Raw genomic sequence first — 19,805 nt, 5'->3', positions numbered from 1 at the left:
TGTCTGTGTCCTGAATGGCTGCAGGAGAAGCACAAGAGGCACAGGTACACAGGTCTCCAGAAGAGCTGAAGGACAGGGGAGGGCCCAGTGGGACACAAAGATGACCACCACCCCTGTTGTAGAACAGTGTGCTACAGGAGCACAGTGCGGGGTGGGGGGGAGAGCAGAAGTGGGGCACAGTGGGAGCAGACGTGGGGCACAGTGGGCGACAGACATGAGGGACAGTGGGGGACAGACATGAGGGACAGTGGGGACAGACATGGGGCACAGTGGGGACAGGCATGGGGGACACTGGAGAGCAGATGTGGGGAACAGCGGGGGCAGATGTGGGGCACACGGGGGACAGATGTGGGGCACACTGGGGGACAGATGTGGGGCACACGGGGGACAGATGTGGGGCACAGCAGGGGGCAGACATGAGGCACAGTGGGGACAGATGTGGGGCACACCACTGCCCTGTAGTGGCAGGAGAGGTGTGAGGAGGAGCAGGCCCTCCCTGTACCCTTGCCAGTGGGTGGAACCCCACGTAACCCCACTGTGAATAAAGGGTCTCCGCTGACCTGTAGGTGTCTGTGCAGCCCTCCCCTCAGGGCCTCCTTCCCCGTGGCCTCACTCCCTGTGGCCTGCGTCAGAGCAGGACAACCTGGATCGATGCTCACAGCAAGCTCTGGAGTCTCATATAATACCTAGCCTTGCCAGGATATGGCATGACGCCACATTGTCCTGAGCACCAGAAAAGTAGCAATTTGAATGTGAAAAAAGGATGAACAGGGCAAACACCAAAATGGCACCTGACCAGGGCTTTGAAGCATTTCTCATGACAGTGCTTCGGGAAGCAACTATGTACAAAATGCTTGAAACCAAAGCAGCCCAGGCAGGGGTACTCCATCTCTGGACATGCAAGTGCCCTGGCCTGGAAATGGAGGCCATTCTGCAGGGCCTCGGGCAGGAAGTGCTGGGGACAGGCCCTATTCTTTTCCCCAAATCTGCATCACTTCTGTTTCTCAGTCTGTGTGGCTCCTGGGGCCTTCCCACAAGGTCCAGATCTGTGTACAGCCTGGTGTTGCCAGCACGTATGTGCACTCCACCTCGTTAACACCAGTTAACGAGGCACTTGACTGAGCAGAACTGGCTGCTAACCCAGGGCTGGAGAGGTCTGGAGGAGGAAGGGGTATCCTGGGACCTGTGGGAGAGACTCTGAGGGTGACGTGTGCCTGAATGCGGCCTGGGACAGTCACTAGCCCATCTCCACCCTTCAGCCTGAAGCTGTTCAGATACCTTGCACAGCATGGCTGATGTTCCTCAGGAATGGGGGTGTCTAGCTAGGAGATAAATTCTTCTCTAGCATGTCAAGTGGTGAATTTTGCTACAGAGAATGGAGAGCAAGGAGGGAGGTTTTGAGCTGGGTCTCGTGGGGTACGCACCGTGGAAAGTCCCCTTCCACTTGGGGGCCACAACCCCGGTGCTTGTTGGAGGGTCCCCGGGAATGCGCGTCTGCATTGCCAAAGAGCTTCTCCTCCCCCCCCGCCCCCGCCCGCCCCCTCTCCCCCCACATTAGCTAGTCTGGGTGTGAGGAGGTCTGCAAAGCCCCGCAGGTGTTCTAACCTACAGCCTCATCATCTGGATCAGGATGGGCTTGGACTGTGAGCGCGCAGATGTCCATGCCACTGTGCTCAGCAGCATGTGGATATGACTGCAGGGCCATTTTTCCAGAAGCTTCTGTTTGGTGGACAATATTGGAGAGCACGAAGCAGGAGCCATGAGGACCTGCAGTACCTCAGGACCACGTCCAGCCCTGTGGGCCTTTTGGTTTTCTTAGGCTTTGCTCCAGGGTGGAAATGTGCCCCTCCCTCGGCACAGGCCATCCTCGGTTGGCCGTAACCAGGTCCTAGGCAATGCAGGGCCTTGCCTTCTCCACCACCCCAAAGCAGCCATCTTGGAACATCTTGTGCAGAAGGCCCTGAGGGTGCTGGGAGTGATGTCCGGCCATCTGTCCAGAGCCCACTGCCAGAGTTCTGTGGTCAAAATGCCCCGCAGAGCTGACAGCCCCTATCTGCAGCTGGCAAGGAGCTTGGTGTCTCCCAGGGCAGGGTCTGGGAATGGGCGGGGGCTCTGGGCAGGGTCCAGAGCCCACAGACAGAACCAGGAACAAGGCTGTGGTCCTGGCCACTCAGACACCAAGATAGGTCTCTACTGAAATGAAGCTCAGTGAGGAAAATCTCCATCTGAAAACGTGAAATTAGAACAGCACGAGACAGATGTGATCCAGAATGAGCCAACCACTCAAAAGGAAGGTGAGGACATTTGAACTGATGCTTTGAAAACAAACCTCAGGTAAACGATTTCACCAGACGCCGTGCTTCCCCTCCGGGATGGACGCATCACACCGCCCTGGCTCTCCGGGGAGCTAGAGACCTCAGGCTTCCAGAACAGTTGCATGGTCACAACGCAGGGGACACAGGCCTGGAAATCTGAAGATGTGATGCGGAGTCTGGTCTTGATTTGGTGAAAAGTCACTTCAGTGCTCAGTTCTGATCTTCCTCTTCCTTTTCGGGGTGGAGAGGCTCAGCCCTGCCTTGCCCACCTTGAATGGGAAGCCAAAACTACACCAGGAGGCTCTGTCCAGTCAATGACCTCTGACCTCAGCAGGCCCAGCCAATAACCAGCTCCAGCCTCACCTTCCCAGGCTGGGGTGAGTGACTGCTTTTCCTTTTTTTTTTTTTTTAATTGTGAAAATACCGTACAGATGGGTTACAATTACATGGGCAAGGTAATGAGTACATTTCTTATCAAGCATTGTTGTCTCCTCCTTTGTTTCCCCTTCCCATTCCTTCCCATCTCCACCCTCCCTCCCCCTGGCCAAAGTCAAAAAGTTCATTTTTCGACATAACATCTTATACATCTCATTGTTGCAATGGGTCCACCTTTTTAAGTTACAACGTTCACTGTTCGTGATGCTTCAAGAAATGCCACTAGCTGCTGAGGAAACAAAATGCCTTCTGTGGGAGATAAACCCTGTGTGAAAACGTTGGGTTCCAGCGTTCAATCTTTCAAACACACTAACAGGCTCTGTTTGTGACAAACATGTTTTGCAGGGAAAGGAGCCAGGAGGCTGGGGTCTGCCTCTCTAATTTAATCGCTGATCGTTATAGCCTGCAATGACAACCCAAAAGAGAAAGACATCATCCCTGATCCTATAAGCAAAAATGGATGCTTGATAGAACTAAACAACCAGCCCCCATTCCAATCTAAGGCAGTGCCCACGTCCTTCCGGCTTTGCCCATTTCTAAGCCCAATGGCTGAAGGCAGAGGCTGAGGCCAAAGCCTCTGGTAGCTGTGGGTGAGGCAGCTGGGAGCAACGTGGCCGGCGTGTGCAGGGTCAGACCTGGCGCGTGCCTCCACCATCTGGTCTCTGGTCAGGAGTTGCTGCAGGCTGCATCCTGGGGCCTCCGGGTAGGTCTGGTTTCAGGGCCTGCCAGGCCTCTGTGTCTCTCCTTTCAGCAGCATGGCCAGGCAGCCGAGCCCCGTGCTTCCTAGAGTTTTTGGCTGAAACAGGACAAGTTTGGCAAGCTGGTGGTTGCCAGATTCAAGGCTAGGGCAGTCCTCCTTGCTCCAGGGTGTGGGGTGGATGGAGTAGGGGTGTCACACTTCTTATGGAGACCTGAGGCCCCCGGGGAAGGGGGTGCTGAGCCTTTGCTGTTCACCTCGGCAGCAGATGGCTCACATGGATGGTGTCTGCAAAGGCTGGGCAAAGGCTGAGTGTCGCTGGGTTTAAACATTCATGAACCGTGAGGCCCTCCCTCGCCTCGTCTCCACACTCACCTCCCATGGCCCGAGCCGGGGGCGGCCCACCGGCTCCCTCCTTACTCACTATGAATTATTCATCTCCCAGCATCATGTCCCCAGGATTGGGTTTCAGGAGAAGTTGAGAGAGTTGACAGCTGGTAAGCCTCTCAGGGCCAGCCTGGTACACCGGCTGTTCCCACCGCACACTGGCCGTTCCCACCAGGCTATTCCCATCCCATGCAGGACTGTTCCCACTGCACCTCAGGCCATTCTCACCACACACGAGCCAGGCTGCTCCCACCACACACAGGGCTGTTCCCACCGCACGGCAGGCCGTTCCTACTTCACACAGGGCCACTCCTATCTCACACTGGGCCATTCTCACCACAACTCCGGCTGTTCCCACCACACACCTGGCTGTTCTCACCACACACAGGCCATTCCCACCCTGCAGGGGCCCTGCAGGGGCCATTCTCACCACATCCCAGGCTGCTCCCACCGCACAGGGCCTGGATGCTCGCCACACAGGCACTGGCAAGGTGATGCTGCTGGTTGTTTAGAGCATAGGGTACAGATTCATGTTTTAGTCTTGTGAACACCAGTCTGCTCCCACCAGCCTGTGTCCCCTCTGTCAGATGGCTGTGAGCCCCACAAGTCCTCACATGCTGAGTAGCAAGGTCAGGCTCAGGGCTGTGTCTCCAACATCCCCAACTGGCAGGTAGCAGGAAGAAAGCTTTCTGGATCTTCTTCCTTTAGCACATTCCTTGTCTCCTGTGTGACTCCATCTATGGAGAGGGACACGAGGAGAGCGCTTCAGCAAATCTGTTCTATTCAGAGGGGTGCAGAGCACCACCCTGACCCTGGCCACCCTGCCTCCACCCCGCCAGGCAGAGCTGCTCTTGCCCCCTGCCAGTCCCTCCACAAGGACAAGGTGGTCCTCCCTGGCTGAGGCCAGGCTGCACCTACCGTTCTGAGTCTGACCTGCTCCTTTCCCCGTCAGCCATCCCCTCGTACCACATGCCCACTTCCTCTCATTTCCTGCCCTGGGAGGTAGGAGGTGTGACGCTCATGGCTCAGGCTGGTGGCCTGTGGCTGGGGACGGCAGAAACTTCTAGCAAGTCTTCCCGTCACTGGTTTCTCCAGAGCCTAAAGCCTGAACAGCAATGAGAAGAGGGAAGACAGGCTTCACAGGCAGCAATGCAGTATGATGAAAACCAAGATGACTCCCCTAAGCTGGAGGACAGAGAGGCTCGACCAGTGCCTGGAGCAGGGCCGGCCTGTTGTCCAGCCTGCTGGGACTGCAGGGGCCACAGGGAGACATCAGGAAGCCATGCGTGGACCTTCTCACCCCAACCACCAGGACAGATCTGTCCAGTTCTGACTCTGAGCCAGTCTGTGTGCCTGGGTGGGTGTGAGTGTGAACATGTGTGTGCATGTGTGTGTGAGATGTGTGCACATGTGACCTCTGGGAGCAGAGTCCCCATCAAGGTCCTGATCACCCCAAGGGGCTGTGGCACCCACAGTCTCCCTGTAGGTCACTGTCACCTCAGGGTCACTGTCACCTCAGGATCTCTGTTACCTCAGGGTCTCTGTCACTCAGGGTCTCGTCTCTGTCACCTCAGGTCACTGTCACCTCAGAATCTTGTCACGCCAGGATCTCTGTCACCTCAGGATCTCTGTCACCTCAGGATCTCTGTCACCTCAGGGTCACTGTCACCTCAGGATCTCTGTCACCTCAGGGTCACTGTCACCTCAGGATCTCTGTCACCTCAGGTCACTGTCACCTCAGGGTCTCTGTCACCTCAGGATCTCTGTCACCTCAGGTCACTGTCACCTCAGGGTCTCTGTCACCTCAGGGTCACTGTCACCTCAGGTCACTGTCACCTCAGGGTCTCTGTCACCTCAGGGTCTCTGTCACCTCAGGTCACTGTCACCTCAGGGTCTCTGTCACCTCAGGGTCATTGTCACCTCAGGTCACTGTCACCTCAGGATCTCTGTCACCTCAGGGTCACTTTCACCTCAGGGTCACTGTCACCTCAGGTTCTCTGTCACCTGCTGTTCTAATTGCCCTCTGTGATATGTCGTGATCTAGGTGACGTTCTTACAGGCAGGTCTGAATGACCTCACATTGCCACTCTCTAGTATCTTCCATATAAAGGCCAATCCATAAATACTTGTCAGCCGATGAACTGAAATTAAAGATGAAATTAAATGGCAGCATTCACATAGATACACAACGTTAGATCAGACCTGCCTGGTTTTATATCCTGTTTTTGTTCCTGACCAACCATTGGTCTTTGGAAACCCCACAAGTCTGTGTGCTTCAATTTCTCTATGAGAGAAAAGGGTATCACATCGTGAGGATTCAATAAAGTACTATGTGGAAAGTGTGGTCACAGTGTGGGGCATAAGCAGGCCCTCGGTTCGGGCTAGCTGGACCGCAGGGGTCTGAGGTCTGTGCCGTCGCCAGGTCCAGCTCTATACCTGCAGAAGCCCTGTTTGTGTGCTGGGCCCTCATCCCCTGGGACTGTGCGCTCTCCCAGCCCTCAGAAGGGCTTTGGGGGTGGAGGCTGCACACCAGGGGTGTCACAGGACTGGCTTCGTCTCTGTGCTGTGCCCTGGATGTGCCTGGGGTGCTGCTGCCATCCCTGGACTTCATCCAGTGCAGGAGAGACTGCAGGCTCACTGTTATGTAGATTGCACTTTTCAGACATGCTGCTTTCGGCTTCCTGGCATGCTGGTGCCAGGCTGAGGCTGGATACTGTGAGGATCATCTTCAGAGATGTCTGGCTTCAGGAGATGCACCATTGAAGGATCTGGGTGATCTGATGCTCGCAGTTGGGCCAGGCTCTCTGGAGGAAGTTCTCAGGAGCACTGTGCAAAGCACGAACAACTCACCAGAGCCCATGAGCAGACGAAGAAGGAAACCAGCCACCAGTTAGGGTGGGTTAGCCCCACATTCAGACACAGGGTGCTCACAGACTTCCCTCCAGGAAGCTTGCTTGGGTGTCACTTCTTGGTCATGGGGCAGAGCTCAGCAGTGGAGACCCTATCTGGAAGTTCCAGATCTGACTGTCTTGTCCATGTCTGTGGGCTCCACATGGGGCTGGTGTTGTGCAGATTACAGGGAAGCTCAGAAGCGCACCTGGGCCAGGAGACTTTGCTTTCCCATGAGGCGTGTGGTGTTGCCAGGGCGCCATTCCACCCTGTAGACTTGCGGATTCTGCAAAACACCTGGTGCGGTTCCTCTCCCTTGGAACTCCAAGCTCAGGCAACTGGGCATCTGCTGCCCACAGAAGGCCCACGTCCCTGCCACCTTCCTTTCCAGCAAAGCCCCCCTGCTCCCCGCAGCCTCTCAGAACAGCCTTGCCCACCATCCTTGCCTCTGTCCCTCCATGGCCCCTGCAGAGTCATCTGTCTCCATACTTTCTCAGGTCCCCTTGAGTGACGTCCCTCTGCCCAGGGCCACCAGTGCCTGGCAGACTCGGATCGGGACCCCCTACCGGTCTGGGGTGGGGGGTTGCCTCTGCTCCCCCAGGGTGTACCAGTTGCACTCAGCATCCTGGAGAGCTTAGGTCTCCTGGACATGGGAGGCAGCTGGGTTCAGCTGTGATGCACAGTGGAGAGCATTCTCTGTATCCCCTCCCCATGTGCAGGTTTCTCCACTGAGGGGCAGCCTGGAGAAAGGCAGGACTCCCCTCAGCTACTCTATTCCTGGACATGCTGGTTGAAATGGTCTGGTCTGGGCTCAGGACAGAGGAAATCATACCAAAAAAATCTGCAGATAGTTCTAGTGAGGGTCAAGGTTCAGATCCTCATCTCCTCTTCTTAAGGCTAAGCTAACCATCTGCTCTGGGTGTGTCCCAGAGGCCTGGCTGGTGGAAATCCTGGCCACCTGCTAAAGAGGGACTTGCAGGAGGCTGCAGCAGGTACAGCCACCAGCGGGGAGCACAGATCCCTAAGTTCCCATCAGCATCATCCTCACCGGGTGTTCTCATCGGCCACCAGAATGAAGGGGAGACGCTCGCCTTGCCCCTGGGCTGTTGGTCAATCACGTATCTTTTTCTTTTTTTCTTTTTGGTGGGATGGCTGTTGCTCTCCATCTCTTTCCCTTCCTCTCACTTTTGTGGTGCTAGGAATCAAACCCATGTTCTAACATCTTGAATTCGGCAGTGCCCTACCACCGAGCTACACTCCCCACTGCACACAACTTTTAAAAAATAAATGAATGTAACTTGAGGTCGGAGAGACGGGGATAACCATGGAAGGGCGGCATTGATCCAGATGCCTGTGCTCGTGAATTGTAACCTGAGGGCACCCATGGGGGCAGGAGAGGCGGGATGACTGCAGAAGGGGTGCTCGTAAATTGGCATGCTGAAGGAGACCTTTTTGTACAACTATTTGAAGATAATAAAAAAGCAAAATACAAAAGAAAGGAATGCCCCAAACCAACATTTACTCCAAGTGAACTCTCTCCTCCAGACCTCCCCTGCTCCCAGAGCAGATTTCCCCGAGGACAGCGTTGGTGCTGCAGATGTGAACATCAGGAGAGTGCTGACAGAGACAGACCCACACCTCCAGGTGCAAAGTGGCGTGGACTGTGTGTGTGCAACACACGGGCTTCAGCGCTGTGTGCAGCTGCAGACCCAGAGTCCCCATGCTGTTGCAGGGGGTGAACCCACCCAACCAACTCAGTAGCAGCCAGGAGCCGGCGGGTGGCGTTAGGCACACCCTGTCTGCAGCCTGGGGGCCTCCCTGCTTCCACCAGAGCAGCCCTTGCTGGCTATGGGCAGCTTGGGAGGACGCAGGTCAGATGAAAAGCACTGCCCCAGCTGTACCCCGCCTTGGGTGTGTCTTCCTCAGCAGAGGCAAGCACTGGGGCTCCAGTTCCTTTCTAAGGACTCAGTTACAGGACCGAAGGTGGCCAGAGGCTTTGGAGCAGGGAAGAGAGGGGCAAGGGGAGGGCAGGGAGGAGGGGAGGAGGGACAAAGGAGAGAAGGCGGGGCAGTGGCTTGGGAACCAGGGAGGTGGGGAAGGGGAGGGGACAGACAGTAGAGAGAGGAGGAAGGAGAGGGAGAAGGGAGCAAGGGAGCCGAGGGCAGGGGTAGGGGATAGGGAGTGGAGGAACTGGAGGTGGAATAGGGTGGTGCTGCTGGCCCCTGCTCCTGGGGCTGCTGCAGGGAACTGGGCAGTCAAGGTCACAAGGGTGGAGGAGGAAGAGAAGCTGCCGTGGGCTCTGCCCGGGCAGCTCTGCCCCAGGGATGCAGCCGCTCCCGCCACCGGTGCCTGGACCCCTGGCGCTGCTGGATACCACAGGTGAGTGGGGCTCTGGCGTCTTCTCAGGCTCCTGCAGGCTGAATGTGGGCTGCAGGAAGGGGGTGCCAGAGACACTGAGGTGGGGTTCTTCCCAACTTTCTTGAGCTTGTCTTTGTGTTATTTTGTTCTGGCACAGACTACTCACCTGTCTGTCTATTATCCATCTACTATCTATCCCCCCTCCATTCATTCTCTCCTGTCTGTCTGTCCCTCAGTCTCTGTCTGTCTCTGACTGTGTTGTCTGTCTTCCCTATTTCTCCTCTCATACTTTTATTATGAAAAACAGACTGATGCTTGTAAATGGGCCAGCCCAAACAGCATAACTTGTCCAGCTCTGTTACCTTACCTTTCCAATCTCCAACATTTTCTGGGATGTGTTTGTCTCAAAGAAACAGGTAGCTCCTTCCTTCTAGAAGGTGAGGAGGTGCTTAAATGCAGTTCCAGGAAGGTTGATTCCAGAACATACCGTTCCCATTGGCACTCACGGAAACTCTCATTATTTGATTTCCCAAATCAGGCCTGGGAGAAAACAGGAAACAGGAAACCTGCTGCAGGCCTAGCTTCCAGTTGGCTTTGGTGCTCTACCAAGAGGTGGCCAGATTTTTCCTAAAGGGCAGAGGACAGGGGACCCTTCAGAAAAGAAAAGATAAAGGTGCAGCCATTTTCCTTTAGAGGCGATGCTACGACAATCTTTATGGACTTTTGAAACGTATCTTTATAATCCAGATTGGCTATTGTGGTTAAATAATTAAGGAATCTGTCTTCCTTCCTAAAAGAAACCATCCCGGCTCTCTTTCTAAATGCTCCGGGGCCAAACCGATTCACAAGTGTTTTCATTACCTAATAAGTGTCTAATTATAACCAATGATTTATTAGCTGGTTATTGTTATTATACAAGAAAGACTTGATGGTTTGAAAATAAGAAACTTCAAGCCTAAACACAATGCTGGGAGTGGGGCTTGTATTCAAGAGGCTGGATTAGCATGGCTAAACGGAACTGTGAGTATTTTATAGCTCATGCTTCTTTGCTCAGTACCCAGGCAGGGCTATAGGTGAAACCCTGAGGGTTTTTCTTGCCCTGTCATACATTAGCTGGGTGTCACTCTGCCTCTGCAGCGGGTAGACCCACATGGTGTGTTTTGTGGCAGTGGGAGTCCGATCTTGACCCTCTGGTCTCAAGCGATCCGCCCAAGTCACCAGGACTCTCCCCTACTGTCCTGGCTCCCGGGAGATGACGCACACCCGGAGGTCTGGGCTGCCGAGGGAGCTGCTGATGTGGAGCCCTGCCCAGCCCTCCGCCTTTTCCTCCTGGCTCTACCCAGTGGAGAATGGGGTTCTCATTCCTCCCAGTGGATGGGCAGGCACTCCAGTGCCTGGGCTTGTGAGGGCTGGGAGAGGGACCTGGAGAGCAGAGCAGGGCAGTGGAGGGCGACCAGGCGGTATGCTGAGGTTTTCTGGTGCACCTGAGCCAGATGAGACTCAGGGAGCCCTGTGTAGAGAGCTGAACCATGGCTGTCACTGCTCAGGCTGCAGAACTTTCCAGTGCTCTCTTGGAGAACCCCTGGTTGGTGGTTGCCTGGTCATTCCGAAGCTAGTGCCAGCCATGGGAGTGGAGGTTGCACGTTTATAAAATGTGCATGGGAGCTGGGATTCGACTCTGAGCAGTCTCTGAGGCCATGTTCTGTTCCATTTCTCCACTGGGAGCTTAGCATCTGCTCACTATCACAGTGCCTACTGTGAGACTTACCGCAGGCCTGACTCAAACAATGCAAGTGAAGCCCAGAGCACGCTTCCTCCCATCACTGGTAGCAGAATCAAAGGTGGCAGGAGCAAGCACAGGGTTCAGTTCCATCATGTCTCTCAGGGAAACCCTTTCTCCTTCTAAAACCTAAACTGAGCACACCTCTGACACCCAGCAGCAGTTCCAAGGATGCCCCGCTTTCTTGTCTTGGGCTGTCTTCTTCTCTTCCTGCCGGCACCAGGTGCTGTGTTCACTGCAGGTACTATGGTTGGGGCCCTCTCTTTGGTCTCCCAGGCATGATGCTCCTGTGTCCTTTGCCTCTCTTAGCTGCTCCTCCCTGCTCCCACCAAGACTCCTGGCTTCCAGGCCTGCTTGACCTTGGAGCTCAGTTCAGGCTGTGGACAGCAGCCTCCTGGTTCTGATTAGGTAGCAGTTTCGGGGGAAGTCAGACTTGGGAAAGAGGGGTGAGAGGGCATGGGAATGGCTGGTTAATCATGGTTGATAATGGCTCATTGGGACAATGAACCCGCTCTTGAGAAATGAGTTGGACTATTTGTGATCCGTCTGGATCTCACCAGATCTACTCAGCATCACAAGGACGGGTCAGCAAGGAGCAGCATAGAGTCTACGCCTCCCAGGCCTGAGGGACAGTCTACCAGGCAGACTTCGATTAGTTATTTTGGGCATAACTGATGTGCAGAGCACTTAATTAGGAAGATGAGAGAGACAAACTCTTCTGAGGACAAGAACATCTGACTGATAACTTTGTTCAAATTCTTATTCCTGTCAAATTCAGTTATAGACGTTCTTGCTCTTAAAATATCTAAATAGTTGAAAATACGAAAGTAGAAAGCTGAGGGGAAGAGCCGCTGCAGAGGAATGGCGGGAGAGAGGAATGGCAGGAGAGAGGAATGGTGAAACGGTGGGAGAGAGGAATGGAGGGAGAGAGGGACGGAGGGAGAGAGGGACGGCAGCTCTTGCAGGCATGAGCAGGGCTTCAGTGGTGTCTGTAGGGCGCCAGAGAGCTGGGGAGGGGGCCCTTGTGAGGGAGCCCTAAGCACTCTGGGAACGCTCCTGTGCCTCAGGGCCCTGGCCTATGTGATAACCCTGTGAATGTCTGGAGCCACCGTTCACCAGCCTCCAAGATACAGAAGCGATGCATTGTAACTTCATATCAACCCTTCTTTCTGCGTAGCTACCTTCTAAAACTGGCACTGAGCAGGACTCCACCTAACAAGGGCTCTCTCTTTCCTTCCCTCTCTCCTCTCTTGTTATCACAGAGCTGAGTCTTGGCTTCAAACAAACAGCAAAAATTAACTGATAAGGGGAAAAGACTATAAAAGTCTCAATTTAAGGAAAAAATGCTTTAAAAAAGCACTATGAGGGGCTGGGAAGGTGGCTCAGTGGTAGAGTGCTTGCCTTGCATGCATGAGGCCTTGGGTTTGATTCCCCAGCACCACATAAGCAAAAAAGAAAAAAAAGCCAGAAGTGTCGCTGTGGCTCAAGTGGCAGAGCGCTAGCCTTGAGCTGAAGAGTTGAGGGACAGCGCCCAGGCCCAGAGTTCAGACCCCACGACCAGACCCCCCCGAAAAAAAAGCATTATGAGCATACATATGTATATATATATATATGCCTATTATTTTAGTAGTAGAATTACTATAAGCATCATTGTTTCCTTTGTATTTTTTTGTGCCTTAAAATATTCTACAAAAGTGGCTATTGCTTTTATGAAAAGAAAAAAAAAGAATTGTTAGCATAGAATGCACATTTTCCTTTTCTTTATAACAATGTCATTATTACCTACATAGTCTTTTCTAGCCCCAGTTAGGGTTGGGTTTTTGTTTGCAGACCCGTGAGAGATGCTGGGGAGAAGTTCTGAGGTGACTGAGGATCCAATGTGGAAAGGAGGCAGGAAGTGTCAGGCCGTGGGGGAGGATGAGTGGGCAAGGCCAGGGAGTTGGAGGAGGTCTAAAAATCATCTATTCAGGGCTGGCAGGTGCATAGCATGTGCATGCGGTGCCCTGGGAAGACACCACCAGCTGATGTCCACACTGCTCAGAGGCAAGCAGGTCTCCCTCACCTGGTGGGGACTGTCTGCACTGTCAGGGTAGGTGTGATGTGGCTGGCCTGTGACTCACAGTGGGCCAGGCCTTGCCCAGGGTCAGGCAGCGGCCTGGTCATTGGGCACAGGGTCAGACGAACAGCCTGGACAGACGGTGGCTGTGGGGCGGGGGGGGGGGGGTGGCAGGGGATGTCAGGCACCCAATTCTCCCAGACTGCTGGGATCTGAGCGTTTCCACTTGCTTCCTCCTCTCTACCCATCTCTGCAGACGCTGCTGGGGATCTCACTCATCCTCAGGGGCCGCTGCCCTGCAGGTGGCCTGCCCTGAAGGGTGCCCAGACAGAGGACGGGCAAGTGCCGGCTGGTTCTGCGGGTCCCAGGGGGCAGTGAGGGTGTGCGACGGCTGAGGGGCCTCCTGCCAGGGTCAGGTCCCCCAGGACGCTATGCCCCTGCCTCCCTGCTGGCTCCTCATCTCCACCCCACAGTCGACAGCCTCTGTCTCTCCTCCTTCCTCTCAGCTTGCCCCTCTCTGATTTCCAGGTGAGCGAAGGGAATGAGAGAGCACGGGAGTCACAGTTCATCCAGGCTCAAGGTCTGCCTCTGTCTCTCCTGCCCATTCCTCCTGCCCCAGGACAGCTCACCAGCTGCCTGGCTGCTACCTCCCAGGCTCACAGGATGGCTCCATTGCCTCCTCACAGGTCCCTTCTTATCTCCCTGGCCTCTGGCCTTCTTAATCTTTCTCCATTGAATATGGCATCTCCTAGGCCCTACACCAAGCGCCTGTCTGTGTATGCGGGACTCCTCTCTCACAAACGCAAGCTCCACAGGGTACCACTGATCTGGCTCAAGAAGGCCGCCAGTGTGTGGTAGATGCTCAGTTAAGTGTGTGTGGAGTGAAAGAAGGAATAACTAAGAAAAGCACTGGGATGTAGGCGTGTGCGCATGTGTGTTGTGCGTGTGTGGTGTTGTGTGTGGTGCATGTGTGTGGTGTGTGTGTGTGTGGGGTGAAGGTTTGTGTGTATGTGGTGATGAGTGAGATCTTTGTGTGTGTTCATGAGTGACATTTATGAGTGATATTTGAGGAAGGTCCTATGGCTGGGCTGGGTGGGCACAAGGACCCTGCGGATGTTGGAAATAAACCTAATCTCTAGGGGAAAGACCCACTTTGCACTGCAAATTGGAAGCTGATGGCCACATCCATATACAGAGCCTCGCAGACCACATCACAGACAGTGTGGTCTGGTCTGTGGGAGCCTTCCTGACACCACACAGGTCCTGGGACCAGGGTCCAGGTGGCCTGAGACCAACAGAAGCCCTGGCTTAAGAGTGGGAGCTGGTAGTTTACTTGTTGGTGAGCAGACGGAGAGAGTGGTTAGCTCTCTCCCAAGGATCTGCAGAGGGCAGAGGCTGTGCCTGGAGAGGCTGGCCCAACCTACTGCTCCTGGGAGAGTCACCCTTGCTGGGCAAGCTGGATAAAAAGGCTTTCAGGTTGGCTGAGTGGTGCTGAGCGATGACCCGCAGCTCCGTGGAATTTGTGTCTGAGTTGTTGCTTCTCCTTGGTGTTGTAACCTTGACTTGCCCATTGGGCTTTGCTGATGGGATCACAGAAGTGTGACTCTAGCCACAAACCTTCTAGACCATGGAGAGGTCTCAAGGTGCTGACACAATGGGGATTTTAGTGAGGTGCGCTCAGACATGCAGGCTGCCCTCAAACGTGGACACGTGCATATACATGTGCATGCTCGCATGCATTCACACACAGGCTCACATACATACATGCATGCACACACAGGCTCATGCACAAAATGTTAATGGTCAGAGCTTTGGAGGAGGGAGCCACTCTGCTTCTTCCTCCTCTTTGTGAGATCCGACAGCCTGGGAGCTGAGTCCCCTGCAGTTCTGCAGCTCTGATTGGGAGAGCAGGTATGTCTGGAGCAAAGGGCTGCAGTGAAGAGTTCTTCTTCTCCAGCCCACCCCGGAAGACAGGCTGAGGGGCGTAGGGATGGCAAATCTCCTTTCTTGTTTGTTACGTAAGTCGAGTTTACTTTGCTGAGGGTACCAGCCTATCTAGAGGCATGGCTGAGGTCCAGCCTGTCCAGAGGCTGAGATGCAGGCTGTCCAGAGGCTGAGATGCAGGCTGTGCAGAGGCAGGGCTGAGGGTCCAGGGACTGCTCTGCCATCCTCAAGTGAAGTTCCCATGCTCATGTTCCTCATGATCCAACATGGCTGCTAAGCTCTCAGCATGCACATCCCAGGCAGGAGCAGGAGAAAGGGAGAAAAGCCAAGGAGCCTTTCTGCCTAAGGACATTCCTGGGAGATCCCACAGGCACCGGTGGCCAAGCTGCTCCTGTGCAGAACTCATTCTCCCCATATAGCTGGGTCGGGTCATACCCAGCAGCCCCACCTCCCCCAGCTGACTGGGGAAGAGTGAGGGGTCCATGGGGTGGTCCTGGGGAAGAGCAAGGAACAGCTCCTTCCCAGTCACAGCCTCCTCTTTCAGGGCAGGCCAGTCTAGACAGGAGACTCCTTGGATGCTGATGGTTGGATGTGCGGGGCCCAGGGGCTGGGAGGGAAGGAGGATGGCTTGGGCAGTGGGTGCCCAGCCTGGCCATGCCTGGGCCTTCTCTTTGGGGTGGAGCAGGGCTCTGTGCTACCATTGCAGACTTCAGAGTGACCAGAGAAGTTTCTGTGTTCACAGTGTTCTGGTGAGCGCTGCAGTCACGAGGATGAAGCCCCAGGAGAATCAGAGTTGCGGGGTGGGACAGGGCAGACAGGACAGGAGCTCTGCTGATCCTCTGGCCAGCCAGCCACACCTCTGCCACACCTTTGCTGTGAGCAGCAGGTGGGCAGGACAAATGCCCAGTGGAAAATCCCTGGGCAGAGGGAGAGAGGAGTGGCCTGGAGCTGAGGAGCATCCAGGGACCTCCTGGAGGTAGAGTCTAGTCCTGGGCAGTGCCCCCCGGGGGCACAAGAGGCAGCCACAGGCTGCTCCCAGAGTAGGGAGAGGGAAGCATGGGAAGGGGCTGTCCGAGGGGCTTGGTAGGCATTGGCACCTGAGGGTCGGAAGGAGGATGTGGGGGCTGCGGCTCCCAGGACCTGAGCGAAGGGAAAGGCTTTCTGATCTGCTGGTACCGGGAAAAGCCACCCAATGGAGAATGCCTGGCTGATAGTCCTCCTTTGGTCCTCCTCACAGAAGGCTTTGCCAGGAGGAAGAAGATCTCCCTGTGGTTCCTGGGGTCTTTGCTGCTGGTGTCTGCCCTCATTCTGACCGTCGGCCTGGCCGCCAACACCAGGACAGAGAATGTGACTGTGGGGGGCTACTACCCAGGGATCATCGTAAGTCCTGGGCCAGGGCGGGCGGGTGGGGGCTCCACACGGGGTGATGAACCTCACGCCTCGCCCCCCGTGCTGCTCCACATCTTCACGGAGGTGATGAGCCACGGGCCTTATACCCCATGCTGCAAGTCCCCATTGGAATTACTGGGGTAATGTCCCCAAAGGGGTCTACATCCAGATTCCTGGAACTGGAGAATATGGTCAGCTGGGAGACAAAGGTGAAGGAACCCTAACACAGGGTTCAGGCAGCCATGTCATTCATGCTCCCAGAAGTGGAGCAAGGAGAGGGCCAGAGACTCCACCAAGGTGCTCTTAGGGCATCTGTAGAGCAGACCTGGCTATCCTGTCCATCCTCCATCCCACTTCCCACTCAGCAGGGCAAGGGGTCCAGGCACGCAGCACTGCTATGGGACTCTGTGTGTGAGATTCCATGTGTGGACTCCGTGTGGGACTTAGTGAGTGAGGTTCCATGTTTGGACTCCATATGCAGGACTCCGTGTGTGTGGTTCCATGTGTGGACTCTGTGTGGGACTCTGTGCATGAGGTCCCATGTGTGGACTCCATGTACAGGATTCTGTGTGTGAGGTTTCATGTGTGGGCTCTGTGTGCAGCGCTGTATGTGTGTGAAGTTCCATGTGTGGACTCTATGTGCAGGACTCTCTGTGTGTGGGGTCCGTGTGGGACTCTGTGTGTGGGCTCCGTGTGTGGGCTCCATGTTCAGGGCTCTGTATGTGTGAGGCTCCGTGTGGGGGCTGTGTGCAGGGCTCCACGTGTGGAGGAGGCAGCCCTTCCTGAAGTGGGAGCGCTGCGCCCTGGAAGAGTGCTTTAGTGGCATCACTAAGCACTTCTCACTTTTCTTTTGTCTCAGCTGGGCTTCGGGGCTTTCCTGGGACTGACTGGCGTCAACCTAGTGGAGAACAGAAGACAAATGGTGAGAACATGAGCGTCTCTTCCGGGGGAGGGAGGGTGAAGTGGTGGTCCCTTGACCCAGGGCACTGTGACCACAGTTAGGGTCCCCACTGTGGCCAGCACCCCAGGCTCCAGAGTGCCCAGTCCTGGACCCAGGTGGCTGAGTTAACAGCCCATCCGGCTGACGAAAGAGAAAAGGTAGAATGGAAAGAGCTGGGAGACCTTGGCTCCCACAGCAGATGGCAGACAGCAGATGCTACCATGGGCACTGGCCTTAGACCCTGACAGTTCAGAGATGGCTGCCGGGAACAGGAGCAGCCACCAGGAGCCATACGCTCACAGAGCAGTTTCTCAGGAATTTTCCTGTTAACTTGGACTTACGATTTTTTGTTTTGGAGGGCAGGTTTTGTGCTTTTGTTAAATGTATCCTTCATTGTTTTATTCTTTTTGAAGCTGTTGTGGAAGGCATTGTTTACTTGGGTGTTTTTTGTTTTTATTGATCGATCAATTGATTGATGATTGATTGGTTGATTGTGCCAGTCCTGGAGCTTGAACTCAGGGCCTAGGCTTTTCTACTCAAAGCTAGTGCTCTACCACTTGAGCCACAGCTTTAGTTTTGTGTTTTGGTGGCTAATTGGAGATAGGAATCTCCAGGCTTTTCTGCCCCAGCTGGCTTCGATGGGTGATCCTCAGTCCCAGCCTCCTGAGTAGCTAGGACTCCGGGCATGAGCCAGCCAGCTCCTGGCTTCGCAGTTACTTAGTTTTGTTCATGGGCTGTAAATTCAACCTGTGTCATGCCACCCTGCAGCCTCGTTTGTGGTTTCCCGTGGTGTTCTTGGGATTCTGTCTACAAGGCCATGTCTTCTGCACCTACAGTTTCACCCCTTCCTGTCCAGTCTGGAGACAGAGCTCCTGTGCTTGCCTTGCAGGGGGGAGCACAGGGGCAGAGGTGATAGGAGTGGCCAGGGCAGCAGGCCAGCTCAGGATGGACACAGGGTGGCCGCCGGGTCCTCGGGTCCCCTGGTGGGCTGTGCATGTGGCCCCTGTGCAACCTCCCCCCCCAGTATCTCCCTGGGGATGTGTCTTCTAGACTGAGCTCCAAGCAAAGGTCTCAGTGTAGCACAACTCTGATATCAGCAGCTGTAACCTAGGTCGGCTACTCTGCCTGAGCCCTGGGGAAAGGTGGTGCTCTGGACTTTGTAGTGTGTCGGGTGGGGCAGGAGAGAGCTGGGCAGCTGGGCCCCCGGTCAGTGTAGTGCTGGTGAGCAGGTGTCTCTGAGCATGTGGATTTGGTAGACTGTTCAAGTTGTTTCGGAGTTGCTGAGCAGCTGAGAAATGTCAGCTAGAGAGAGCAATGTCGTCTCAGATGGCTCCAGGCACAGATGGACACTCTTCTTAATTTGTTTTTGCTTTAAAATTGCACCAGTGAAATGGACCCCAGGCCCATTAACCAGTGGGGTCCAGGTCAGCACCAGGCTGCCTGTCACTGAGCAGGTCCAGGAGTGGGGTCCAGGTCAGGGTGAGGCTGGTCTTCCATCCCCCACACCCCTCCCTTCCAGGAGCTGCTGAGGCAAATCCCAGACTCAGCACCATCTCCTGTGTGCATGTTTTGCTCTGTACACTCTGAGGGGTGGAATCTAATCATTGGGAAAGCCTCACCATTATCTCTGCCCATTATTGTGTTAGTCTCTGATGGAAGCACCGGCATTTCTCTACTGATGAATGCGTTATTGCACTCCCCACCCAAACAGAAACATGAGTCTTCCATTTTTACTAATAGCTTACAAATCTAGCTGGTCGCACAAGGCCAGGGATGGAAAAATAGATTGTGAAGTGCTGATTTCCCTGCCCACTTACACTGACTCACGCTCACACACAGACACGTCTCCCAGGACCCTGCTGGAATGTGCCGTAAAATTCACTGATGCTGACTGACAGAGGCTCAGGCCTGTAACCCCAGCTAACCAAGGAGGTTGAGATCTACGGGTTGTGGTTCAAAGTGAGCCTGGGCAGGAAAGTCTGTGAGATTCTAATCTCCTATTAACCACCAAAGAGCTGAAAGTGGAGCTGTGGTCCAAGTGGTTGAGCACTATCTTTGAGTAAAAAGAAGCTCAGAGACAATGCCTGGTCCCTAAGTTCAAGCTCTAGTAATTCCCTTCTGTCCCCCCTCTCCCCCAAAAGTAAAATCCACTGATGTAGGACTACCGAGACGGTCAGAAATAGCTTACAGATGAGGATCACTTCCTGCAAGGGACCAGGCATTAGATGTGGAGGCTGAGAGGCTGCTTCTCCTCTTCCTTTTAGTGCTGGAGCAGAGCGGTCTGGCTTGTCTTTTCCCCTTCTACCCAATGTCTCCACACCAGGTGATTTCCCAACCTCATGAGCAAGGTGGGGCCTCAACCTCCTATAAAGCTGGTGCCACCCAAAGGTCTTGGCCCGGTGAGGTAGGATACAGTGTTCAAGTGTGGGGGGGTCTCCTGGGATCTCAGGGGCTCAGTGCTGAGAGCACCTGCATGTCACCAGTGAGGACACTTGTCATGTCCAAGAGAAGGCTGGCACTTGAGGCGCTGCAGGTCAGTCCCACGCTCCTGAGGGGAGGGACGGGAGGTGATAGCCCACTCGCACTGTCCACAGCCCTTCTGAAGGCCAGCCGTC

General features: G+C 54.8%; 1 protein-coding gene across 4 annotated transcripts in view; it reads left to right on the top strand.

Annotated features, from left to right (window-relative positions):
* The first annotated feature begins 8,879 nt into the window (after positions 1 to 8,879).
* LOC138817615 (transmembrane protein 255B-like) overlaps positions 8,880 to 19,805 on the top strand; it is a 31,629-nt gene continuing 20,703 nt past the window's right edge. For all 4 annotated transcript variants that reach the window (XM_070008078.1, XM_070008080.1, XM_070008079.1 and 1 more), the window contains exons 1-3: positions 8,880 to 9,102; positions 16,099 to 16,241; positions 17,110 to 17,172. In XM_070008078.1, coding sequence (XP_069864179.1) covers positions 9,048 to 9,102; positions 16,099 to 16,241; positions 17,110 to 17,172 — 261 coding nt within the window. In that variant the 5' untranslated portion in view covers positions 8,880 to 9,047. The remainder of the gene's footprint in view (positions 9,103 to 16,098; positions 16,242 to 17,109; positions 17,173 to 19,805) is intronic.

This window comes from Dipodomys merriami, unplaced genomic scaffold (genome assembly GCF_024711535.1).
Source record: "Dipodomys merriami isolate MVZ:Mamm:240054 unplaced genomic scaffold, mDipMer1.0.p SCAF_70, whole genome shotgun sequence".
Classification (NCBI taxonomy): Eukaryota; Metazoa; Chordata; class Mammalia; order Rodentia; family Heteromyidae; genus Dipodomys; species Dipodomys merriami.
This window is presented reverse-complemented; position numbering and strand designations above follow the sequence as displayed.